Source organism: Sarcophilus harrisii, chromosome 2 (assembly GCF_902635505.1).
Source record: "Sarcophilus harrisii chromosome 2, mSarHar1.11, whole genome shotgun sequence".
In the NCBI taxonomy this organism is placed as follows: Eukaryota; Metazoa; Chordata; class Mammalia; order Dasyuromorphia; family Dasyuridae; genus Sarcophilus; species Sarcophilus harrisii.
In genome coordinates this window covers 208,248,452-208,276,322 of record NC_045427.1, presented here as the reverse complement: position 1 = coordinate 208,276,322, position 27,871 = coordinate 208,248,452, and the positions used below count along the sequence as shown (strand labels likewise).

General features: G+C 35.6%; 1 protein-coding gene and 1 non-coding gene across 4 annotated transcripts in view; both read left to right on the top strand.

Annotated features, from left to right (window-relative positions):
• Positions 1 to 27,871, top strand: part of ATP6V1C2 (ATPase H+ transporting V1 subunit C2) — a 57,224-nt gene that overhangs the window by 10,342 nt on the left and 19,011 nt on the right. For all 3 annotated transcript variants that reach the window (XM_031951293.1, XM_031951294.1, XM_031951292.1), the window contains exons 4-6: positions 10,061 to 10,146; positions 18,497 to 18,591; positions 23,381 to 23,472. In XM_031951293.1, the coding sequence (XP_031807153.1) occupies positions 10,061 to 10,146; positions 18,497 to 18,591; positions 23,381 to 23,472 (273 nt within the window). The remainder of the gene's footprint in view (positions 1 to 10,060; positions 10,147 to 18,496; positions 18,592 to 23,380; positions 23,473 to 27,871) is intronic.
• MIR1329 (microRNA mir-1329) lies at positions 10,994 to 11,143 on the top strand. Its single transcript, NR_105680.1, has one exon. It is a non-coding gene; the product is annotated as a microRNA mir-1329 (primary transcript).

Genomic DNA, 27,871 nt, shown 5'->3' with positions numbered 1-27,871 from the left:
AGATATAGTGGATGGGTTACTTTGACATTTAAAGTCCTTCACAACTGAGTTTCAACCTACTTCCTGGGTCTCTTGTATATTAGTCTCCTTTACATACTTTATGGGGCTAACCACACAGTCCACCTTATTGTTCCTTACATGCACCATTCCATCTCTTTTCTCCATACTTTTGTAAAGAATCCCCCAAGTAAATGCACTCACTGTCAATCACCTCTGCCTTTTTGTTGTTGTTCAACAACTTGTGACCCCATGGATTATAATATCCCAAAATCTTGGGGTTTTTATGACAGAGATACTTGAGTGGTTTACCATTTCTTTTTCTATTGACAAACAGGTTAAATGACTTGTCCAAGATTGCACAGATGGTAACTTTTTGGAGCTAGATTTGAATTTAGATTTTTGTGATTCCAGGCGTAGTGCTTTCTCCACTGAGTCATCTAGTTGTCTTGGGCATTCCTGGCTACCCACTATGGGGGATAGGGGCTGAATTGACATAAAGAGCTCCTGCAAGGGGAAACTTTCAGTGTCAATTCAGGTCTATACCTTCTCTGCAACTTGTACTCCTAGAGTTGCTTAGAGCTCTGAGAAACTGCATGGCTTGGCCAGAGTTAACAGAGCCAGCATGCCCAGGTGGGATTCGGAACCAACTGTCTTAAAGGCAAGTTCTCTGTCCACATACTGTCTTTTCACCTCTCTTATTAGACAAGTTTCAAGTATAAGAAGATAGAAAAAACAAATTTAAGACAATTTTGGAGCTAAGGAGAACATTAGAAACTGGGAGGGGGTAGAGAGTATTATGAATTATGATAGGAAGATGAAAAATCACATGATCCTGACTCTCAAAGGGTTACAATCTTTTAGGAAGAATAATGGCAAAAGAGAATTTCAGAGAGTAGAAATCCTTATGTCTTTCATTATAAGTTCTAAATGGTCTGAGTTGAATTTCACAATAGCAAAAATTGTTTAATTTAGGATAAAGATTTTAAAAATAGAAAATTTTAATACATATTTCTTTATGAATCATGTTGGGAAACAAAAATCAGAACAAAAGGGAAAAACCATGGGAGAGGGGGAAAAAAAAACCCAGAAAAAGTGAATATAGCATGTGTTAATTTATAAGAAATAATCTCTTAGTTCTTGGATGCCAATGGCATTTTCTATCTAAAGTCTATTGGGATTGCTCTGGAACTATTTACTTTTTTTAAAAAAACTTTGAAAAAGTTACCTCGTTTTTCTGTACTTCTTTTAAGGTTTTTTTTTTTTTTTGGTTGTTGTTATTGTTTGTTTGTTTTCAGTTATGCACTTTTTTTCTCCCTCCCTATCCTGCCCTAAAGAAGGCTGTCATTAGACACAAAAATGTGTGTGTGTGTACATATGTACATACACATATGTGTTATCATACTGTCACACAATTCTATTTATCAGTTCTTTCTCTGACTGTGGATAGTAATATCTTCATAGATGCTTGTAGTTGATTTGAGTATAGAATAATATTTCTGTTACTGTGTATAATTTTCTCTTGGTCCTGCTCATTTCACTCTTTATTATTTCCTGTAAGTCTTTCTACATTTTCCTAAAATCAACTAGTACATTATTTCTCATAGTACAGTAGTATTCTGTCATGGTCATATATACCTCAAAACTTATTTAGCTATTCCCCAATTGATAGGCATCCCTTAAATTTCTACTTCTTTTCCACCACAAAGAAAACTACTATAAATATTTTAGAACATAGAAGTTCTTTTCCTTTTTCCTTAATCATCTTGGGAAGCAGACCTATTACTGGTTCAAAAGGTACACAATTTTATAACTTTGAGTATTATTTTAGATTGCTTTACAAAATGGTTGGATCAGTTCAGTTCCACAATAGTGAATGTGTCCCAATTTTTTCCATATCTGTTCCAATATTTGTCACTTTTCCTTTCTAGCATTTTAGCCAATCTGAAAAAAAAGTTGTTTTAATTTTCATTTCTCTAATCAATAGTAACTTAGAGCATTTTTATAAGTACATATGGTTTTGACTTTTTCATCAAAAAATTGTCCTTTCATACATATCCTTTGATCATTTTTCAACTGGGGAATGAATGACATTCTTATAAATTTGACATCAGAAAAACTCAGAAATTTTCACCCCAGTTTTGAAGTTTTTCTACCCTAATATATGGTCAATATATGGTGTAAAGATAACATATACCACTGAAAAAGAAGGTATATTTTTTTCTATTCCCATTCAGTCCTCTTCAGAAAAATATCACGTCTAGCTTTTCTAAGATTTTATTTACCTCCTTAAATTCTTATTTATTTATTTTTTTTTTGTTAGTGTTACCTAGTTCTGAGAGGGAAAGTGAAAGTACTACAATAGTGGAGGACTTTCACTTTCCCTCTCAGAACTAGGTAACACTCCACTATTGTAGTATTATCTATTTTCACTTGTAATTCAACTTTTAGATGCAATAGCATTTGGTTGGTACATATAGATTTAGTATTGATATTACTAGCCCTCTCCTCCCACCTGCTTCCACTGTATGAGATAAGAGATAATCCATTTTACCTCTCCCTACCCAGTTTTATTCCATTCCATCATATTCTATTATAACCTCATCTTCTATCTATATGTGCTCTTGCAAACTATCCAAGTAATGATAACATTCTTAAAAGTAAAGATAACATTCTCCCAAATGAGAAGTAAACAGTTTGGCCTTCTTGATCCCCTATATAGTAGTTACTCTTTAATATTTACTTTACATTTCTCCGAGATCTTAAATGTTAAATTTTCCACTGAATCTGGTCTTTTTGTAATGGATACCTGTCAATTCATTAAATCTCTTCTATCTCTTTTTTCATTCCAGTTTATACTCGGTTTTTCTGGGCAAGTTATTGTTGGTTTCAAAGCCATCTCCTTTGCTCTTTTGATATAAGCTTTTTGAGGGAAGGACTATTACTGCTTTCCTTGTCGTTCTTGGCATTTATCACAGTGCCTTTCACACAGTAAGTTTATAATAAATGTTTTGATTAATTGATTGCATAATATATATAGGGCCAGAGCCAGCTGGAAGTAAATTTGCAGAAATGGGTGACGGTAGAACAGAATTTGGTTTAAGCAGTTATTGATTGTTGTTTTCAAAGAGAACCAATAACATGAGGAGGATGATGGTTTGACTTGAAGTGAATTGACTTAGATCAGGATGGCTTGATGACTCTAGATGCAGTGGGGGACCTTAACCTTTCTAAACTAAAGTCTTTTCCAAGTCTCAGTTTGTCTGAGGCAACAGTCTTTCAGTGACTTATGGCAAATGAGTGAAATATGGCCTAGTTTATCTACTCAAAAAAAAAAAAAAATCAAAATGAGAGGGAAAGACCCTCAGGGTTTCTGCCCAGAACAGAAACAATTACAATTTATTCTGAACCCTCAAAACCAAAACTATGACAAAGAATGGCCTGGGATCAATTATTGTCCTAAGTATCCTGAAAAAAATAACAATAACCAAAACCCAAAAATTAATCATTAGTTGTCTTCACTTTGTTATTTTCACAATGACATCCTAATAATTATATAATTCTTCTGGTTTGAATAGGTCTTTCTGTGTATTCCCTCTCTTCGCCCGCCCCCCCCCCCCATATCCTTATATTTGTTGTGTCTTACAATGCAATAATATTCCATTCCATTCATATACCATAGTTTGTTTATTCTTTTAAAAAATCGGAAGACTTGTTCACTTTGTTCCTCTTTTCCCCTTTTTTTACCTACCACTAAAAAAAAAAAAAATACATATTTGATTCATTTGGTATATATGGGGGTTTTCTATTTTTTATTACTTTGAGGTGTATATTCAATAGTTTTTCTGTAGACTTTTCAAAGAAATATTTAACGCCCAGGTAGGCTTTATGATTCTGCTCTCTTATCAACTTAGTTAAACATCTCTGGCTGTAGCTATTTTTAAGTATCATTGTTGGTGGCATGATGTCAGGAAAAGAACACTGTCCTGGGAAGGAGTCAGGATATGAGGGCTTTGATGCTTAACCAGCTATGTGACCTTAGGCTAGTTATTGAATTTCCAGGAAACCTTTATTTCTTCATCTGTAAGATGGGGATAATACCTGGATTACCTGCTTCCAAAGTTGTTGTGAGGAAAGTTTTGTAGTCTTTCACAAACTTTAGAAATGTTATTATTTATTATCATCCTCCTAATCCTGAACTAGATATAAGTTCCTCTATTTGGTCAGTCAGCATTTTTTCTTGTTGAGTCCTTTTCAGGCATGTTTGACTCTTCATGATCCCATTTGGGATTTTCTTTGCAAAGATATTAGAGTGGTTTGTTCTTTTCTTCTTAGGCTTATTTTACTAATGAGGAAACTGAGGCAAATAGGGGGAAGTAACCTGTCCAGAGTTACACAGCTGAGGTTGGATTTGAACTCAGGTTCTCCTTATTCCAGGCTTGGTCCTCTATTTACTTTATCTTATGCATCTTAGCTGCCCCTGGGTAAGTTTTTAGAAATAATCAAAAGCTATTCAGATTTGTCAAATAAAGTGGATGACTGAATTGGATCATACCATACTGTATAGTGGAGAAAACCTTGGATTCATAAGTAATCTTGAGTTTGAAGCTTTAAATCAGATGCTTCTGACTTTTGTAACTTTGAGTAATTTACTCTGGACCTCAGTTTATCCCTCTAAAAATAGTGAATTGAAATAGATGATTTAACAATTCTTGAATAAAAATACATTCTTTTGGAAGGGACCCTATTTTCCAAACTCTTCATTTTACTAAGGAAGTAACTTCATATTACAGAAAAGGTGATCCGCCCACAGCCACAGGGCTAACAAGTTGCAGAGCTTGAATTTGAAATAAGAAATTAGAAATATGCTTCTTTTTTTAAAAGTTGTAAATAATGATGATTCAGATTCCATAATTAGTCCTTTTTCTGTTATTTGTATAGGGAAATGTTCATATTTGTTAATTCTAATAAAATTACGAATAGCAAGAAGGTTAATTAAAGAATATTTTGAACCCATTTATTTTCATTCTAGGGTTTTCCATTATAGTCTTTTAAGAAAAAGTTCAGCCTCCTTTCTTTGTAACCACACCTTCCTATTCCTGCTGCTTTGCTCCAGGGTAGATTAGTTCCATTATCCCTATTGGCTCAGGAGGAAATAGTGAAACAAAGAAGTTGGGTGTCTTGCCCAGGGGATCCTTGAATCATTGGATGGGCCTGGATCAGAACAGACTCCCCTGTTTGGTGCTTTTTATACCTTTGGGCCAAACTATCTCACTTCTGACTTGACTGTACTGAAAAGGAAGGAACATGGAACCTTCCGTTTTTTTTGTTTTGTTTTGTTTTGTTTTGTTTTTTGGAATATTCAAACCATCTTCCCTTACTCGGTTTTTGTCTAGCTTACCTGAAAATCTAGCAAAGGCAGCTGATTATCTAGTTTGTTAGAGGCTTGCTCTGTCTATCCTGCTATAGGGATAAAGAAACTGGCTGTAAAAATCTCTAAGGTCTCCAGTCACAAGGATTTATTAAGGCTTGCCATGTGCCAGATGTCAGAAAAAGCACTAGGATAACTTTACAAGTACAAAAGAAAAGCCATTTCTTTCCCTCCAGTAACAAACACTAAATAAAATACAACTGTACCTAAAGGTATAAATTGAAAAAGATTTATAATTTGTCTTTTAAAAAGCATATATCTTAAAAACTTTATTGATGGCTTTTGTTTATATAGGTAGTCATTTCTGGATATCTTATGTCACAATCCTCTCTCTACCATTCCTTCTAACCAAGAAAAACAATTAAAACCAACAAACATAATGACCTTCTGGCATGGCATATTGGAATATATATCTGTAGGAAGTTTCATCTCTAGTAAGATTATGGCGGTGTATTTAATCTTTTTTTTTTTTTTTAGTACCAAGATTCAACGTGACTATTTGAATTGTGTTTTGTGTTAGGGCTGCTTTTACTGTGCCTGTTGTTCTAGCTTTTCCTACCTCAATTTTCATTTGTTCATAAAAAGTCATTTAACCTTGGAAATCTCTTCCAACTATGGGATTAGGTTTGTAGCTTTCTCTTTGTTCCAGAAAGAGAAATTCTGTCTTGAGAACCCTATCCCTTGTTATTTCTTGGGCTTTCTGGTCTTGAGTATGAATTAGGAAGGAGATGGTCTCAAATGACCATTTTTGAAGACCCCTTCTAAAGGGGAGTTTTAAATGTACTCTATTTGCACCTTCCTTTGTATTCTACCTTGCCTTGTGATACCTCAGTTGGTATCTATCAGCCTACCTATTTATTTATTAAAGCTTTTTATTTACAAAACACGCATGGGTAATTTTTCAACATTGACCCTTGCAAAACCTGTTCCAAATTTTCCCCTCCTTTCCTTTCCCTCCTCCCCTAGATGACAGATAATCTAATACATGTTAAATATGTTAAAATATATGTTAGATCCAATATATGTATACATGTTTATGTAATTATCTTGCTGCACAAGAAAAATTGGATCTAGAAGGAAAAAAAATTTTTGAAAGAAAAAAAAATTTCATTTATTGTTATTATTTTTAAATCTCTACTTGTCCTACTCTCCCTGAGGGCCTTAATTTTCCTAATGTGATACCTGGGCCTTGCCCTAGTCACATCTTTGCATTTTTAACTGAGCCCCCCTGGGCTCCTTTAATCACAAAGAATGATCTCTTTAGTTAGAATTCCTGGCCTCTGAAGTTTAGGAAATTGCTGGAGGTCGAAGGCAGGGGGAGAGGTGTATTAGAAGACCTTGCAGCAAACCTCTGAGGTGAATACCTGCTCTATGCTTCATCCTAATTATCATCTCTAAACTGCTTAGACAGATTTACTTAACTAGTTCTAATCTTTTTCCTGACCTAATGCAATCATTTATCTTCTACTGCTTATTAGACATCTCAAACTGGATGTCCCATAGGCCTCTTAAACTCAACAAATTTAAAATAAACTCATTATCTCTTCTTCCGGCCCCCCCACCTTCTCCTCTTCCTGATTTCTCAGTGTTGTGATCTCTATTCTCTATAATGTTAAGTGTTTGTTGACTGCCTGGCTTGATTGATTGACCTAATGAAACCCCATAATGAATAGTTTATAGGATTTAGAAGTAGAAATATTTCTTAGAGAGAGTAGCATTTAATCCAGACCTTTCATTTTACAGATAAGAAATCTGTGGCCCAGAGAAAGCAAGAGAATTTCCTAGAGATTACACAACATAAGTTATTAGAAGTCAGGATAAAAACTCAGGTCTTCTGACTTTACAACCTCTGCTGTGGCACACTGCTTGATGTGTTATTTATGACTGCTTTAGAGAAACAGTACATTTGACTTTAACAAGTATTTACTCTTTCATTTCCATATGTAATAATTTATTTCCATAGTGTTTAAGGTTTACAAAACACTAAGGTATGAAAAGTGAATGTTTGATTACGAAGATGTCAGTAGAGAACTACAGTTTGGTGCAATGGAAAGAGTGCTGGATTTGGAAATGGAGGATCTATATTTAGGCTATGTCACTTATTAGAGATATTAATAGGAAGGGGGGAGGGTGAAAGAAGGAATGTAGGGAGGAAGAAATGGTTTTTAACACCTAAAATGTTCTGGGCACTGTACTAAATACTTAGAAATGTTATAAATAATCTCATGTAATCCTCATAACAGTCTTGGGAGGTAGAAACTGGGACAATGACCCTCACCCAAATTAAAATCATAGACTCTCAAGATAAAAAGCAAAAAAAGGATTTATTACAATCTTACAAAAAAGGACAACTCCCAATAGACAAGGTATCAGTAGAGGAGTGCAAAGCACAAACTGCAAAACACAAAGTTATATAGATCCTAAATGCAGAAAACTCCCTCTTCCCCTCTTTTCCCATTGAAGTAGATAGCATATTAATTATAGTCTTCATCTTACATGGGAAGAAACTTGAGGTTCAGTTTTAGTGATTAAGTTTCAAAACACAAATTCAAATGTAGGATTTCATATAGGTATGGTGTCTCTCTTAGTTTTTTGTATCTTTCTTATCTTTCTTTGTGTCTCTCTTCAATTCTCAACATAGTTATGTTTTAGAAATGTCTATAGAATATATCTAGCTTGAAATGTCTAATAAACAGGTAGTGAGAGAAATAGGTTGGGAAGACCAACAGTAGGCATTTAGTAAATTTTTATTGAATCTAATGGGAATGACCTATTGAAATTAAGACTGAAAACAGGCACTAATAACTCTAATGAAGTCAGAAACCTCCAATCCATGCCAAATTAATAATCCTGATGATAAACAGATTAAAAGACCTCTGTCCAACATCATGTTATAGCATCCTGAATTTCTACCTGAATCTCTACATTCTATATGGTGACAAATGCTATATGGTTATATTCTCCAGTGTGAAGACAGCAATTCATCTATGATTTCTCATCCTGGATTACTATTATCCTGTCTTCCTATAATCCTATCACAGGGGGCCATCCAAATTGCCTGGAGTCTTCCCTTGGCTATTTTGACATGGTGTGGCTACCTTTGCCACTTTTAAAGCATTATATAATAAAAGTTATTAGCAACCTTAACACAGTGTTCTAAAATTTGCAAGAAGACTTTGCTTGGAAAATCTAGTAAGAATTCCATTTCTGATAGTTGTTATTTCTGTTACAGAAATGTAGTATTTGTTTACTGGGGTCTGAGGCTTAAAGAAATTATATATTACAGTTGCTTTGTAAGTGTCATAAATTAATAATAACTTTGCTGGTTATACCTCTCATTTTATATATGAAAAAACTCAGGCTTAGAAAGTTTAAGTGATTTTTCTCACAGCTATTACATGTCAGGAGTAAGACTTTAAAAAAAGAAATCTCAAATTTGACCCTCACAGAAACTTTGTGAGATAGGTGCTCTTTGAGCTTCATTTATGGTTGAAGAAATCAAGTTACCAAAGTCACTCAGCTAATAAGTGTCTGAAGCCAAATTTGAATTCAAATCTATTTCCAGGCCTGGTGCTCTATCCATTATACCACCTGGTGCCTCTTTCCTTTCTCCTGCCACAAGTAGAAAAAAAAAGCTTTTCTTTTTATGTCAAAAGAGTCAAATAAAAGGTGCTAATGGTAACTGTAACAATTTTCCCTCCCTCTGAGTGTAGTAGGCTATTCACTTTTTCCTTACTAGAAGCCTGGTGAGTAGAGAAGGTCATGTGCTTCACTTAGAGATAAATGGCCTTCCTCTGTTCTCCCTCAGAGCCCAGAATACAAACAAACAGGGAATGTAAATCAGATAGTCAGATCATTGATATGCTCTGATAATACTTGATCCTAGTTTGTCCAGTGAATTTTTTTCTTTTCTTTTCTTTCTTTTTTTCTTTGTTTCTTTCTTTTTTTTGCTGAGGCAATTGAGATTAAGTGATTTGCCCAGGGTCACACAGCTAAGAAGTGTTAAATGTTAGAGATCAGATTTGAACCCGGGTCCTTCTGACTTCAGGGCTGGTGCTCTATCCATTGCACACCTAGCTGTCCCCCAATGATTTTCTTTTCTTTTCTTTCTTTCTTTTTTTTTTTTTATGCTGAGGCAATTGAGGTTAAGTGACTTGCCTAGGGTCACATAGCTAGGAAGTGTTAAGTGTCTGAGGTCCTCCTGATTTCAGAAAATCACTGTTCCCCCCCCCTCTCCCCCCCGCCCCCCCCAGTGATTTTTCTATTGAGAAATTGTCTTCCAACATTATCATTCTGGTAGTCGTCATCATTATCATAATGTCATTTAGACAGCACTTTTAAGTCCTGAACGACACTTTACATTCCTTGCTACAATTCTGTGATTTCCACCCTGTTTTCAAGTGAAGAAACTGAGGACCAGGAAGTTGAAATGTCTTACTCCTGATCACAAAACTAGTACATATTGGTAGTAGGATGTGAATCTCAGTCTGTTATAATATAAAATCCAGTACCTTTTGTTATAATATGTTGTTACCCTCTTCATGATAAGTTTCTCATTGCCTGGTATGTCTATATCCTTTCCTAGGATGTTTTTCTGCTACTAATTATGTTTTTCTTTTACTTTCTTTAAAGCCTTATAAAGAAGATGGCTCAGTGTGTAGTAGAAGTTATGGAAGACACAAAAGGCAAAGTTTATGAGAACCTGTTGGCCAATGGAGGTGGGTAACATGCACAATCCCATTGTGTTTTGGCAGATGGGGACCAAGGAAGGGCTTGTAGATATCTTTGGCAGATCCAGCCTCCAAGTAAAACTTAATTTACTCAGTATTGGAGACCCTACCTACCTCAGGCATGACATCTGATTGCTCAGAATTTACCTGTTAGAATATAAAAATGCATATTCTAAACAGCTTGAAAATGTCTTGCTCCTTGCAGGACAGAATTATTTTAGAAATTAAAAGCCTTTTTCTATGTTCAGACAGTTTCTCAAGCTAATGATTTTTAAAAAATATATTAGAAATGATTTTTTAAAAGATCTGAAGGTTCAGAGATGATCTCATCATATTAGGGCTTGGAGGTAGCAGTAGGCTTCCCAAGACTATGCTGGTAGCATTTAAACTTTGGCAAAGCCTCCCAGGTTGCAAAGATTTTAGAGTATAAGTCTAAAGATTGACTGTGGATCTGTTGTCTAATGTATGTTAAAAGAGAGATTAGAATTTATTACCAAGTTCATTAAAGGATTGGTTTTTTTAGCCACATCATCTCTAAGATGATTATGTATCAAATTGTAATCTGTGTCAGTGGAGGAGACTGTCCTCCCTCATCAAATCTCCAAGGACTAATGCATTAAACTATTGCATGTATATACAAGTGTGTGTGTGTGTGTGTGTGCGCACGTGTGTGTACACATTTGTATATTTGAAACAAAAATGCCTGAGTCTTGGCTCTCTTGTTTCAGAATGAGACTTTGAAATCCTTGTGCCCCTGGATTTGAGCCCTACTCTAGTGCCTTCATTTAACTCATAATAATTCACCTTCCTATGTTTCAGGGTTGAAGGAAAAAATGAAATACCTCAAAAGTAGGTTGAGCATGATTTGCTGTTCTCATGGTCCGTGTGATGTGTGCATGCTACCCAGAGGGAGGAATCTTGGTCTGGTTGTAGGGGTACAGTGATCGGGTTATGATGGATTTTCTCAAGTAATCACCTCATAACTCAGTCACGATATCCATATGACTCAGATGGCTGCAGTTTTAGACTTTTGTCTTATTTCCTGTGTTTTTATTTGTCTAATAACTAATCTATATGTCATGTAGAAATGAGAAATTCTCTAGGAGCCTTATTGTTAACATTTGCATAATGCTTTAAGACTTACGAAGAGCTTTGTGTTTTATCTCATTTATTCCATGCAAGGATAATGGGTGAGCATTACTTTTGTAAGTGTTAATACCTAAGATGTATCTCTGTATAGCTACTTTCTTCATTGACTCAGATCAGAGCATTTCTACTGGGTGGACAAGCTTTTAAAAGTTATAATGGTTAACTAAATCATCACCAGGTGGGCAACTTGCTGAGGGGACTAGGCTGTTATTCAGAAAACTGATGTACAGTCTGATAATAAAAATGATGCTATGATAACTATAGTTAGCTAGCATGATATAGCACTTACAATGTGTCAGGTGCTATGCTTAAGTGCTTTATAAGTATAAGTATTATTTGATCAGGTAGATGCTATGGTTTTCCCCTTTTTGTAGTTTGTAGTTTTGTAATTTGAGGAAATTGAAGCAAACAGATTAACTGATCTGTCCAAGGACATACAAGTAGTGATTTGTTGAGGTTGGATTTGAATTTCTTACTCTTTTCTTTTATCTACTGCATTACCTCACAACCTCTAAGTAAGTGTTAGCTGTTTAGTATTTTAATTATGCAAGTATTATTAATTCTATTTTATAGATAAAGGGACTGAAGCTTCTAGAGGTAAAAAAGTTAACTCACACAGGACCACACTGTAAATATCCATGTCTTCTGACCCTAAATCAAGCTCTCTCTTCCCTACAGGATACTGCTTCTTTTTGTGAGCCATTATATGACTTCCTATATACATTGCTGTGCTCAGAAACAAGATTGTTTTTCCCTTGTTTTTTTTTTTCCTGATGGTCACAGTGCATTACTCTCCTGCTGTCTGTTTCAGACATGTCTGTGGGAAAATCATGCATAAGAAATTAACTGCTTTAGTTTGTTTTAAGGGTGCTCTGACAGGTCCTTACATCGTTTACTTTTTTTAAAACCTCTGGTTTTTACCTTGGGGCCTTTGTGTTATGCTAGATCTGGTTTTGATGAGGGAGAAGGAGACTTTGGTTTTCCTCCAAGCAGGTCAGTCATCACCCAGGTAGGCTGATTGGCTTTAAAGATGTAATCATTACTGTGAGTTCAATCCTATTTTCAATTCAGTTCAATAAACATTTATGAAGTCATTTCTGGGTACAGAATATTAGGTTGAGAGTTGCCTGAGATGTGTACTTTAGATACATGCCCTTGTTGGGCTTAAACTTACAATTTAGTGGAGGGATAAGATAATGTATAAATGACCATAATACACTGTTCATGACAATTGCATTTGAGAGGGGCAAACAAAGTGGATGAGATAAGAGGAGATTCAAAGCTTCCTGTAGGAAGTCACATTTGAGTTGAAACATTTATTAAGCACTTATTGTCTCCCAAGTCTTGGGCTAAGCCTAGGGCAAAACCAGTTTGGATAAGACAATCAAATGCTCATAAAGAAAGATAGGTCTAACTAGCCTTTATATTATAAAGTATTATAAAGTACTTTATATTATAAAGTATTAACTTTAAGATTTCCAAAGTGCTTTATACATATATTATTTCATTACAATAACTTTGGGAAGTAGGTACTTTTATTATCCCCATTTTACAGGTAAAAAAGGTGAGGTGGAGTTTAAGTACTTTTTCAGGGAGAAAGAGCTAAAGTCTGAAGCAAGAAGTCTTTTTGGATCCATATCCAACACTATCTATGGCACCATTTAGAGTTTTTAAAAGAGGTTTTAAAATACCCCATCTGTCTCACACGGTTGCCCTGCTAACAGATCCTAAAAGAAGTTATTGATTCATTCCTTTTTGTTAGATTGGCAAACCAAATCTGAAGACTTTCATTACCTTTTGTATTGAATTAGCTTTTCTTACATGTGTAAACATTCAAACCCACCAATAATCTGAGATGTCTGGTGCAAGTAACACCCAACATTTTTTGTCTTAGGATAAATCTTGCTTTAAGGGGAAAGGTCTCAGAAAAGTCTTTCAACTGTCATTATAGTAACTTTTCATAAGTGGGAGTTGTTTTATTTACTGTATTTGTACCTCCAGTGCAGTTCCTGGCACGGAGTTAAGTGCTTAGTATTTGCTTCTTAAGTGATTGAATTTTACCAAATTTGTTGTGCATCTTAAAAGAAATTATATTATTGGTAGTCAAAAACCTTGAAGGCCTATTCCGTTTACCCTGAAGACAGTCTGGGTAGAAGGAGCCCCAGAGATAGTATAGGGGATAGAAGACTGAACCTGGTCAGGAAGCCCAGAGTTTGAATTGTATCTCACATAATAGCTATGTCCATTGAAAGTCACTTAATCACTCTGAAACTCAGTTTCTTCCTCTTTAAAATGGTGATAATTATAACAACTATACCTTTTAAGATTGTTATGAGAATCAATTTCAAAGTTGGTTTTGTAAGGAACCTAAGAGTCATCCTGGCTAGTAGTACATGGAAAAATAATCCCCTTATTGTTATAACAAGGAGTGATCTGACCTGAGCTTGAAAGAAGACTCCTTTCTATTTATTTCACTTCCTTTGAATTCAGTCTCTTTGTCTGAAAATTGGGAGGGTATGGATGGAGGTGTGTGTGTTTTTAGTGGTAGTTTGGGGGTGAATTGACCTCAAATCCCTTCTAGTTTTATAGCATAAAAATATCTTTTAAAATAAATCAAGACTGGGAATAAAATTCTTCAGAAAAGGAAACTGTGGCCTCTTTTAATGGTTTTTAATATCAAGTTCTTATTACAATTAATTTCTAATATTTTAACATTGAGAATTGAGAACTCTTAAATATGATAATAACTTTGAAATGGTAACTGAGTCAAGTGAAAGCTTTTACAGACTCTCTTCCTCATGCCAACAGCACACCTAATATGGATACTATTTATTTTGAAATAATTCATCATTGATTTCATTCAGTATTTAATTAAGCCACGATCCACTGAGATACTTCTGAATAATTCTACTCCCTAGAATTTTTAATTCTCAGAGGCAGGATTTGAACTAGAATTCCCTTCAGATGTTACTCTTTCCCCTGGATCATGCTCCCAGTCTGGTTTTGGACCCCAGAAGAGATTATGAATTATAAACTGAAAAGGAAGGAGGAAGGGTTGCTTGAGATAGAACAGATCACCTGATCACAAAAGATTCAAGAGAAAGTGTGAGAATTAGATGACAGAACTCAGAAAGTATAGAGCTCTGGGGTCATTTAGTATAAGGGCAAACTGTTCTTGAGCAGCTTCATAGTATCTAAGCATGATAAAATAGTGTAACAATTAAAATTTATAACAATGACCCAGATCATCTAGAGGATGATAGTAACATCTGAAGTCGCTTAGAAAGGCAGGGCAGATGGTAGGGTCTCTATTTCACCACAAAGAGGGAAAGGGCATCCTTGATGTCACGTATGGATTCTAGGTGGTCTGGAACTGAATAAATGGGATTGAAAAAAAAGACAATACTCAATCAGTGTAGAACATCTTGCATTATACAACCATATAATTTGTCTTGGTATTAAAATCACCTAGACCCTATTTCATTATTTGCTGACTTTTTTTATTTTGGCTTAGTCTTGTAGGCATTAGCATTCATTTCGATTTTATAGTCACGCTTGGACAAATATGCATATATTAGGTTGCAGGAAGAACTGGTCCACACTGTTTGAAAAAGCAGGTGTCTAACCCAAGCTTTAGGATATATATGGGGCAGGGAAAGGGTAAACACTTGTTAGAGCCAAGTAAATAAGTGATCCTTAAGTCATCATCTTATTTATGGTTCCTTGGATGTGACATAAATACAAGTACTCCTGTGATATGATTACAGAGTTGGTTGATTTTAAGTCTCTGCCAATATGCTTTTGAACTAATACAGAGAACTGCAAAACATTCATCCTTCACCACCTCTTCCTTCTCAACTAGGCAGGGATTCAAGGCAAACACTATCAGTGAGGACAATTGGCAAGAGCTTTTGCTTTGTCAATGGAAAGGGGAAAAGTTGTATAAGACTAAAGAGATGGGATTAGAGACTTTAGAGTTGGAAGGGCCCTCTGGCTCTTAGTGCCTTTATATCTCTGCTCCATTATCTTATATAGTATATATTATCTGTACACTTCTATGTATTCGTTTTTATTTCCCTCTCAAGGACTGAGGTGATCTCTGTTTTGTCTTGGTATTTCTAGTACTTACTACTGCTTCTGAAGAGGCACTTAATACTTACTGATTAATTAATTTAGATATTATACAATTCAGTCCCTTCATTTGCCACGTGAGAACGTTGTAGCCACAAGTTCCTGAAATGACTTGTCCAAAGTCACATAAGCTATGAAACTCCAAATCCAACTCTCTTTTCCTTTTCTTTCTTTTTTATTTTGGTGTGAGGTAAAAAAAAAAAAAAAAAAAGTTAAGTGACTTGCTTAAGGTCAAAATAGCTAGTAAATGTTAAGCATCTGAGCTGACCTTCTTTTCTTAAGGCAGTTGTCCTTGACTACTTACAGAATTTTCTCATCTGATAGTGGCGATAAGAGTAAAAAGTCCTCATAACTTATTCAGTCATTCTCCAGCTGATAAGCATCCACTCAGTTTAAGTTCCTTGCCACTATAAAAAAGGCTGCTACAAACATTTTTGCACATGTGGGTCCTTTTCCCTTTTGCATGATCTCTTTGGGATACAAACCTAGTAGAGATACTGCTGGATCAAAGGATATACATAGTTTGATGTCCTTTTGGGCAAATTGCTCTCCAGAATGATTGGAGCAGTTCACAACTCCACCAACAATATGTATTCGTGTCTCAAGTTTTCCCATATCCCCTCCAACATTATCTTTATTCAACATTGTCATCTTAGCCAATCTGAGAGGTGTGTGGTGATATCTCACAGTGGTTTAATTTGCATTTATCTAATTAATAGTGATTTAGACATTTTTATATGATTAGAATCTAATTTCTCCATCTGAACATTGTCTGTTCATACCTTTGACCATTTACCAATTGGAGAATGGCCTGTATTCTTATAAATTTGAGTTGGTTCTCTATATATTTTAAAAATGAGGCCTTTATCAGAACTCTTGGGTGTAAAAATTTTTTTTTCCAGTTTTCTGCTTCCCTTCTAATCTTAGCTTCATTGGTTTTGTTTGTACAAATGTATTTTTAATTAAATATAATCAAAATTATTCACTTTGCATTTTATAATGTTCTTTAGTTTTTCTTTGGCCATAAATTCCTTCCTTCTCCACAAATGTGAGAGGTAAACTATCCCTTATTCTCCTATTTTGTTTATAATATCACCTTTTATGTCTAAATCATTTACCCATTTCGACTTTATCTTCATATAGAGTGTTAGGTATTAGATGTTGGTCAATGCCTAGTTTCTGCCATACTATTTTTCAGTTTTCCCAGTAATTTTTATTAAATAGTGAGTTGTTATCCCAGAAGCTGGAGCCTTTGGATTTATCAAACACTAGTTTACTACAGTAATTGACACCTGGAGTATTGAGTAATTGTAACAGCAATAATAATTCCTAAAATCCATCACAAAGTAGAATGAACTGGTTTTAGAAATGGCATTTCTACATTAAATGGTCTCAAGCAAAAGCTGGGTTTTTTTCCCCTTTGGGGATGGTATAGAAAAGATTTTTTCCTGGTATAAGTTGGACTAATGAACTTTGAAGTCTCTTTCATCTCTGACACTTCCTGATTCTATGAAAAAATAAGAGCTTGGGAAAAATTATCTCTAAATCCTATTTGTTCATTATTTCAAGAAACATTTCTTAATTCATTAGACAATTATTTTTTTAAGTTTCCAATACATGTAAGGCCTGTACTCAGTGTTGTGGAGGTTACAGATAAGACTTAATAGCAGGGATTACATGGGAACAAAGAAATACATTCCAAAGTGTAGAACAAAAGACTTTCTGTGAGAACCTGGAGCCTAAGATTTGGTGTGAGGTAAATGACAACATTTCTGAAAAATCAGAGAAAGAGGTGAAGCGTTTAATGTGCCTTGAAAAAATCCGTAAGCTTTGACAAAAGATGGATGAAAGTGTGCCATTTTGGAGATCCCAAACTGTATAATAGTCCTTTATTGAGACCTATTGTGAGAGAGTACTAGAATTAATGAAAGAAACCTAGAAGGAATCTTAGATTTGTCTGCTGTTGTCTCTGAGGACTTGGGTGTGAGACTGAGGTGAAAGTACCAGATTTATGGAATCAGATGATCTTGGCTCACATCTTGCCTCTGCTAATATATAAGCTCTCCTCTTGAGCAATTTACTTCACCTCTCCTCTTATTTTACTCATCTGTAAAGTGAGAAGGTAGGACTAGATAACCTTTAAGATAATCCTTTTCAGTGGTAATTCCTTTGAGACTATGATCCCAAGTTGTTTAATTATTCTGAAATAGGTTTCCTCATCTGTAAGGTAGTTATAATTAGTACCACCTACCTCTCTGGGTCATCTTGAGAAAATTAATTTGAATATAAAGTGCTATAGAAATGTGAGCTTAAAGATGACAATTTTCTGCAAATCACTCTTGACCAAAAATTGTATTTCTGTGATGAAGTTTTTTCAGCTGATTTGACATAATGAACATGGGACTTTTTATAGGATTTTAATATTTACAAAGTGCTTTGAGTATGTTAACTCATTTTGATTATGTCATCCATAGGTAGATTGCTTTCAAATGACAGATAAAACATTAATTTTATTGATCCGAGGTATTTAGTCCTCCATGTTGCATGTATGCTTTCTCAAAGTCGTTCAATCTAAATAACTTAAAGTTTTTCATTAGCTGCAACAGTAGTACAAGTACCTGAGGTATTGGAAAGATTACTGAGCCTTAAGTCAGGAAACCTGGGCTTAAATCCTGACTCAGAGTGACTTTGGATAAATCACTTTATCATGTTAGGTCTCTCCAAGTTCCCTTCCACATTTAACAAGCTATGAGTATATGCATGAATTCAAATGACAAAGATCCCTTAAAGGAGAAGCTTTTTTTTTTTTTTTTTTTAACCATTCTGGGCCTTGATTTAATCATAGATAAAATGGATATAATATTCATACTACTTTCATTTCATGGCTGTTGGGAAAAATTTGCTTTGTAAACCTATAAAGCACTATAGAAGATTGTGTGTGTTATTTTATGATCATCATACTGATTGGTAGTAGTTTTTCATTTCTCTGTGTTGCACATATCAAAAGGCTGAATTTTCTTTTGTTGTTGCTAAACTGATTATATTGATGTCTTTTCAGTTGACTTAACTTCTTTTGTGACCCGATTTGAATGGGACATGGCCAAGTATCCTGCCAAGCAGCCGCTTGTGGTCGTAGTGGACACATTAGCAAAGGTAAAGGAGACATGATGTATTTGAGAGTTACCCTTAAGGGATCTCAGAGGAAACTCTGAACTGTATTTTCTCATTTTCTCTCCCCCCAAACCCACTTACATAGCTTTGACATTTTACATTTTGATATAGTGACAAAGGCACTACACAAGGGGACAGGAAACCTGTATTTCATCTAAATTCCTTTACCTTTGAAAAAGGCAAAATCATTTCACTTCTGGACCTCAGTTTTCACCTATAAAATAAAGTCACTCTCATTTTTTTATGCACTCAGTTTTAAACACCCCCTTTGCCTTAATTTCCTCATATTCTGTGGTTCTCCCTTCATGACTAGGTTTGAATTTTCCCTAATTCAAGGCCTCTTCCCTTGCCTTGGTTGTCATGTTCTTCATGAGAAGAAGCTTCCTAGAATCACGAAAGGCAGAGATTGTACTCACTGGTGGGGTAAAAGGAGGGGACAAATGCATTTCACACTGATCGGCTAAGCTAGGTTTGATATCAGAATGTCTTCTGAGTAGTATCAACCTCCTGGAGTTTAAGAAGGAAATAGAATATGATGTTCAGGAGTGGAGGTTCAGGTCAGGGCAGTCATGTGGAACCAGGAAGCAAAAATCCCTGAACTGACTGCCACCCCAGTTCTTCAGTTTTTTGTGGTAACAGTGAGTATGTTTCCTTATCTGTATTACTCTGCTGTACCACAGGCTTCTATAGCCATGAGCTGTTGTGATCATGGTCAGGGCTGGCCTGTTCTCTCCCATTAGGCTGTGGGCCTCAGATATTTGTCCTCTCCACCTACCTCACCAGTCTGGATGTAGGAGTGTAGCCTGCTCCTGTCAAAACAGGTTTTTGAGGAAGCAGCATAATCATGATAATGATTTATATTGCTATAACATTTGGACATTTGCATCTAAGATTGATGTAATACTTAAATGTGTTTTTCTTAATGGGGGTATACCTGCTCCTGGTGCAGATTATATAGGGCCACACAACCTAATAAATGATCCTTAAGAGTTTCTGTGGTGGAACACTTCATTTGGCTAAAACCCAATGATGACTTCTGTGATATTAGTTAGTTATACCTTGTTCAGCCCCCAGAATTGCTTGGGTAATCTTAGAGGCCTTTCTAATTTAGTAGACCACTTTACTGTCAAACTTTTTAAGAGCTCACATTCCCATTCATACCATGATGAAGTATCAGAAGAGGACCTAAATGGAGAATTATTATTCAGTAGTTGAAAGTTTAATAGTGATAGAGTTGATGGGCACCCACAGTGTTGCATACCCAGCTACTTAATTGGATGATTATTGAATAAATGAATGGTGATGATAACTAATATATATTTGTATATCTTATTGAACTTTTTCTCATTGAATAACTCACATTTTGCTAGTGCTTTTTGGTTTGCAAAATGTTTGTCTTATAGTCCCAAAATGGCAGGATTGGTGATACATAATCTTGCTGCCTAATTTGGCTAAGGCTGGCAGATCTTGAATTCAAGAGTCTAGCTGTGGGTTAAAGTACTCAGTATCATCACTAAATTCCCCATCAGGGTGATGAGCACCCAGAAGCAAGGGATGAAGCGGGGTAAAGGTTGTCAAAAGAGGAGTGAACTGGCACACTTGGAAACAGAATGTCAAAGTTTTTGTGTCAGTGGAATTAGGATATGAATGGTCCAATCTGGGTAGTAAGGGAAACCCTGTTTGAAACTCAGTTTAAAAAAAAATCTTGAGGGCAAGTACTATTTTTACCTTTTCACAAATGAGGAGATATAAATCAAGAAAAGTAACCTGTCTACAACCTCACAGCTAAGAAGTTTTAGTCAAGGCTCCTCCTGGGTCTCCTGACTAAGTACAATCATTGATTCCATTCCATCAACATTTGTTAATGAATAAGTGAGCCCTAGGATGTATTACATAATGGCTTTAACTTATGGTAAAGCCTTTGTGTGGATGTGAAATAAATCACACAACTATGAAAAATAAATGTTAAACAGGTGTTGGCTAGAGTGCAGACTCATTGACATCGGTTCTACCCAATAGGTCCATTTTCTTCCACTCATGTCCTCTGAGGTCTGACCAAACAGTCCTGTCTGGTTTTGGTTAAACCTGAGAATAACTTCTGAATGAGAAAGATTGTGAAATATCTGTCCAAGGAGGAGTGAGAGCATGTATTTACACCATGGAGAATTGGGGAACATTCTGTCCAAGGGACACAGGTTGCTTGGCATATTTTCCATCTCTTTGAAGTCCTCCCTGAGCAAACCAGTGGAGGGGATTAAAATGTACTCTTACAAACCATTTAATGAAATACTATATTTGGCTATGTAGGTGAGACAGGGACAGGTTGTTAAGGTTACTTTGCAGTTTCCATAAGACTGGAAGAGACTTCAGGTAACTTAATCCAATCCCCTCATTTAAATTTTTTTCTTTTTTTAATAATCAATTTAACATATATGAACATTTCAATATACAAAGAACATAAGAGAATTGTAAAGGTAAAATGTGAACATACACTTTTCAAAACATGTATATTCAGTTTAATAAAATAATAAATGTCCTGCTTGTCTCTTTCTGTTTCTGAACTTCTTTCTGCTCTTTACTGTTTAATTTTTAAAAAAGGGTTTAGTTGACTCTCCTTTTTTTATTTGGTTTGAATCACTTTCACTACCCACCAATTCCTCTTCATAATTCCTGTCTCTTTACCTCTACTGAAGAAATTTTTCCTTTCTAAGAGAATATGATAAATGTAGTGAAGCAAAATAAATCCAATAATATTAAATGTGTGTTTCTTATTTTATACCTCTGGCCATTACTTGTATATCAACAGCATTACTTGTATATCAACAGATGAGAATTAGATTCATTATTAGTCTTCTGGAGTCTTGACTGGTCTGATAATCATTATTAAGTCTTTCAAAGATGTTTTCCTTTATTGTGATAATTGTACAAAATAGATTGTACAAAATTCTGATTGTCTTCATACTCTTTTAGGCATATTTCAGTCATGTTCAACTCTTTGTGACCCCATTTGGGGTTTTCCTTGTAAAGATACTAGAATGGTTTGCCATTTCTTTCTCCAGCTCCTTTTACAGTTGAGAAACTGAGGCAAACAGTGTTAAATAACTTGCCTAGGGTCACACAGCTGGGCTCTGAGGAACAGATTTGAATTCAGGAAGAGGAGTCTTCCTGACTTTGGGATCAGAACTCTTAGCACTCTTACCCACTGGATCACCTAGCACTCACTCAGACTTTACTTTAGTTCATGAAGTATATCTTCCTAGGTTTCTCAGAATCTGTTATATCCTCCATTACTTATAGCATGATAATATTCCATTACAGCCACATACTATAATTTTTTGATCATTATGCATTGAATGCAATTCTCTTATTTTTCAGAATAGGAAATGGACTAGAGAAATCATAGGGCCTGTGAAGTTGGTAAAATTTCAAGTTGTAGAAATAAGAGTTGGGAGGGAATTATAGTTGGCAATAGTGTTTGGAGCATTGTGATAAAGATGCAAAGTACGGGGTAGTCTGAAGTGAGAATCGGCTATCTTCAGGGCCTTGAGCAGTAAGTAGACTAAAGAGTTTCTGTAAGAAATTAGGAGACCTTTTGTACAAGCCTTACAATAAAGTTGAGTGGTCAATTTGGAGCAAATAAGTTATATTTTTATCAATTGGTATAAATAAAACATGGAAGGATAATTTTTCAACATTGATGGTTGAAAAACCTTCTATTCCAATTTTTCCTTCCCTTCTCCTCACCCTTTCCCCTAGATGGCATGTAATCCAATATATGTTAAACACGGTAAACGTGTATAAAACTTGTTACTATTTTAAGAGGTATAATGAAGCAGATAAAGAAATAGCTTTAAGAAAGGTACAGGTCAACTAAATGACAGTCATGATAATTATAGGGGATTTTTCTATTATGTTAAATAAAGTTTACAAATTACTTTTCACTATCTCATTTGAACCTCATAATAGCCCCTTGAAGTAGATAGTTTAGCTATTATTACTCATTTTATAGGAGTAAGAGGCTTGCCCTTGGCCAAAGATTTTATGTTCCTAGGGCAATATCTGGTTCTTGCTGCCTCCCAGTCCTTAACTGTAGTCAGTATGTTAATTATTTCAAACATGAACTTAAAGTCTTTCCTGTGATTGTCACTTAATTAAGACAAATTAAGACAAGAAACTTAAAATCTTTAAGTATCTGTTTCCTAATCAATAAAATGAGGCTAATAATTCCAGAAGCAAGATTGCTGTAAGGATCGGAAATGTCATTTAAATGTCAACTACTATTATTTCCTGCTTGATAAGACTTACCAGGGCTTAGGTTATACTAGAACAGTGTTCTGAGAACAAGGAGGAAACAAATGATGACTTTAATAGCAATAGTGATTTTAGCATGATTATAGCAAAATTTAGCATTATAACAGCAAAAATGATTTTAATAGAAATTTAGTAGCAAATCCAGTTGGATAGTTCTTCACAGACCATCTCTGATGCTTGTAAGAATTCTTCTTTTCAAGGAAAACAGTGCAAGGATTATTATCTCCACTTAAAGGTGGAGAATTCCCTATTTTATAGGTAGGGAAATTGAGACCTAGAGTGGGGAAATGTTGCTACAGCTGGTAAATTGTGTTCTGAATTCAAACACAGGTTCCTCTTACCACACTATGTTGCTGGGTTTCACCCAGGTTCTTTTCATCTGGGTTGATCTCCTAGTCCTTTACTGTATCCAAATTGAGGCAGTTGTATAGAAAATACTAACTTCTGCTTTCACATACAGCAACTGGCACAAATAGAAACAGATCTGAAAGCTCGAACAGCTGCCTACAACACTTTGAAAGGAAATCTGGAGAATCTGGAAAAGAAATCCACGTATGTATCTTTGCTTTTGCTCATTCATGGGACCTTTTTCCATAGGCTCTGCTGAAGTTGTCTTGCTCATTCAACTTCCTTTTACTCCCTTCCCCACCTGGCACCCTTCCGTTCTCCTGCTTTGTTTATGCTCCTCTATGGATTTATAATCTTGTGCTTCTTGAGATGCCTAGTAGGAATTAGAATGGCTTAGTTTTTTACTCCCATCCCCAGTACCTCCCTCACGTCTTTCCCTTTCTCAGTTCAACTCAACAAATCTATGACATGCAAGGATGTGGTTAGAATTTTTAGAGATCTGCTGAAGGAGAGTTCTGTCACCTACCAAGGAAGAGTGAAATATGTACAGATAAATAAATGATAACTCAAGGAGGGGAAAAGTTGCTAGTGTGGATAGAGTCAAAGAAATTTCTTCTGTATCTAATGACACCTGGGTTGAGTATGGAAGGAGGACCTGGATTCTGTGAGAAAAGTGCATTCCTTCTTCCAGGAAGGATTTTGCAAATAAGCAATACAAAATGGAATGTTTAAGTTTGAGAACAGCTCATCATTTGACTAGAAAATGAAGTTCGTGTAAGAGGTTAATATAAAATAAGTCCAGTAAAGATGCTTGGAGGGAGATCATGTAGGACCTTAAACGCCAGAAAGAGATTTTGATATTTTATTTAAAATGTCAATAGGGAACCACTCAAGGATTTTGAACCATCAAATTACACAGTTGGTTGTGTATTTTAGTAATATGATTTTGGCAATTGCAGTTGGCTTGCAGACTATAGAGACAAGAAGCACAGAGAGCAAATTAGAAGCAATTGAAATGATCCAGCCAAGAAGTAAGTATGACATTGTGAGTTTTAACAAAAGAGACAGATGAAAAATTTAGAAGAAAAATCAAAGGATATGGCAGGTAATTAGATGTAAGGATTGAAGGAGGGAGAAAAGTCTGTGATATCTCCCTCTTAAGGATTTGGCAACTTATATTTTGGTTAATGTTAGGTTCAAGACTGAAGGGAGTAAAGTGAAGTCAGAACAATCTAAATTTGAATGAACTGGAAATATTGGGAGTTGGGAGGTGACTTGCAATGAGAATGAAGGGTTGAGATTGAGAAATGAAAGGCAGCAAATTATAGTCCAAGAGAGAATTTCAGAGTTTAGGCTCACACAATTGACACTTTTTGATTGTGTCCTAACTGATCCTCATCCACTTGCTTCTTTGGGGCTTTCTTGGGAGAAGAGATTGGAAGAAAGGAATGTGAAAGACTTGGAAGAGAGTGGAAAAATGGCAGTCTAGAGGAAAGAGCTACTCTAAGCTGAAGGTGATTAAGGGTAGCTAGGTTGATTCAGTGGATAGAGTGTGAATAGAATGTTTTCAGGAAGACTCATCTTCCTAAGTTTAAATATGACCACAAACACTACCTGTGTGATCCTGGGCAAGTTACTTAATCACAAAATATCTTTGCCAAGGAAATCCCAAATGGGATCAGACACAACTATAGCACTAAACAATAAACTTTCTATCTCTGAGCTACTTAGTTGCCCTCACTTGGATATCACTAAAGTACTTTGTAGAGTTTACAAAGAACCTTCTTCCCAATAATCTTGTGAAAGGATTAGCTTAAGTATTATATCCTTTATTTATAGGTGATTTGTCCAGGGACAAAGAGTTAAATGTAAAAAACATTTTTTTTTTGGTTATACGTGTATATTCACATTTATTTTTTTAAAATATTTTTTTCTTATGAGCCATGTTGAGAGAGAAAATCAGAGCAAAAAGGGAAAACCACAAATGAGAAAAAAACAAGGGGAAAAAAAGGAACATAATATGTATTGATTCAACTGGAGAGATCCACAGATCTCTCTCTGGATATGGATGGCATTGCTTTGGATCACTGAATTGTTGATAAGAATCAAATCAGACAGAATTAAGTCACAATAGTACAACTTATCCATCTTTCACCCCTTCATTCAACATTTCATTTAGTCAGTTCATAAATTACTTCACCTTTTGTTTTTTTATTTTCCTGTTCTTTTTATGTCACTGTTGCGAAATTGCTACAGTTGTGCTTCTCAGTTTTTTAGTTCTGTCCCACATTAGTGGGTAAAATCCCCAAGATCATAGGACCTTGCATCAGAAAAGATTTTCTATACCATTTGTCATAACCAATAGGAAAAAAGAGGCAGGATTCAAATCCTATTTTAATACCAAATCCAGTACTTTTCTATACTGTATTCAGCTACATTCCCTCTGGAACAAACTTGTCAATCAAAAATTAACTCTGACACTAACAGTCTTATCAGTTATCCTCATCCTGTGTATCTTACTTTTCTCATTTGTTGAATGGGATTAGCTAGGTGGTGTAGAAGAGTGCTGATCCTAGAGTCAGGAAGATTGATCTTTAAGAGTTCAAATCTGGTCTAAAAACTTAGTAATTATATGACCCTGGGGCAAGTCCCTTAACCCTGTTTGCCCCAATTTACTCATCTGTAAAATGAGCTGGAGAAAAATGGCAAACACTCCAGTATCTTTGTCAAGAAACCACTAAAATGGGGCCAAAAAGAGAATCCAGGGACTTCACCATCACAACAAAAATGGGGATCATAGTCCTTGTGAAGGTGAAAGGAGGTAAGATTTTTGCTGAGGCAATTGGGGTTAAGTGACTTGCCCAGATCACACAGCTAGGAAACCTTTGTATCTACTGTACCACCTAGCTGCTCTGGAGCTAAAATTTTTATTTTTTTAATTTATTTTATTTTAATAGCCTTTTATTTACAGGTTATATGTATGGGTAACTTTACAGCATTGACAATTGCCAAACCTCTTGTTCTAATTTTTCCCTTCCTTCCCCCCACCCCCTCCCCCAGATGGCAGGATGACCAGTAGATGTTAAATAGATTAAAATATAAATTAGATACACAATAAGTATACATGACCAAACCATTATTTTGCTGTACAAAAAGAATCGGATTCTGAAATATTGTACATTTAGCCTGTGAAGGAAATCAAAAATGCAGGTGGGCAAAAATATAGGATTGGGAATTCAAGGTAATGGTTTTTAGTCATCTCCCAGAGTTCTTTCGCTGGGTGTAGTTGGTTCAGTTTGTTACTGCTCCATTGGAAATGATTTGGTTCATCTCATTGCTGAGGATGGCCAGGTCCATCAGAATTGGTCATCCTATAGTATTGTTGTTGAAGTATATAATGATCTCCTGGCCCTGCTCATTTCACTCAGCATCAGTTCGTGTAAGTCTCTCCAGGCCTTTCTGAAATCATCCTGTTGGTCATTTCTTACCGAACAATAATATTCCGTAATATTCATATACCACAATTTATTCAGCCATTCTCCAATTGATGGGCATCCACTCAGTTTCCAGTTTCTGGCCACTACAAAGAGGGCTGCCACAAACATTCTTGCACATACAGGTCCCTTTCCCTTCTTTAAGATCTCGTTGGGATATAAGCTCAGCAGTAACACTGCTGGATCAAAGGGATGCACAGTTTGATAACTTTTTGAGCATAGTTCCAAATTGGAGCTAAGATTTTTAAAGTGATTTGTAAACCAACACAAGTTATGAGGATGTGATCTTTTATTTTTGGAAAAGTACTTACAGTGAGTGAGTCACAATGCTAATCCCATCACCCTTTTTGGCCAGTGAATCATATGTTAATAACCTGCATGAGGTTTCTTTGAATTTTTAAAAAGAACTTTACTCTGGTTTCACTTGAGCTGAAAACCGTGTAAAAGCCAGCTTTGCTCTATCTTGAGCCACCTCCCTCAGGTAACTTGAACCAATTCCACTTCTCTTAGGGGTAAATTTCTAAGTGGTCTGGAGCCCTGCCTTCCAAAGAATTCCCCTCTATCCCCAAGTATAGCAGCTTCCACTTCTAGAGTTTGACTGGGGCCAGAAGAGAGGCACTATTAGAATTCAATGTGCAGTGTTTTGTAGGGTAAGCTGCCTCATGCTTGGAGTCAAAAGTTTTGGATTTGATTCCTGATTGGGACTGACTTTGTGGATGATTTTGACTGTCATACTCTCCTTTCATTTTCTCCTTCTGTTTTTCCATTTTTCCTCTTTTCTCTCATTTATTATGGTGTGAGGTAAGTAGTTACTGGAGTCAGTATTCTTTTGGGTTCACATCCTGGAGTATTAGATAAATCACAGCCTTTTGGAACATTACAGTTTCAGAATTGAAATTGAAAGCAGGGGATATTAATGTTTATAAAACCCATTTCATAAATGTTATTGGTTTGAAAGCGCTTTTAAAATCTTAATGGTATATAGAAACACGAAGATTTTTTGTGGGATTCCAGTTGTAATGCCAGGGAAACTGAGGTAAGGTAGAGATTAGAGGTTTTTAATATTTTATTAGTGGGAGAGTTTGGACTGGCTTAGCCAGCTGGTGGAT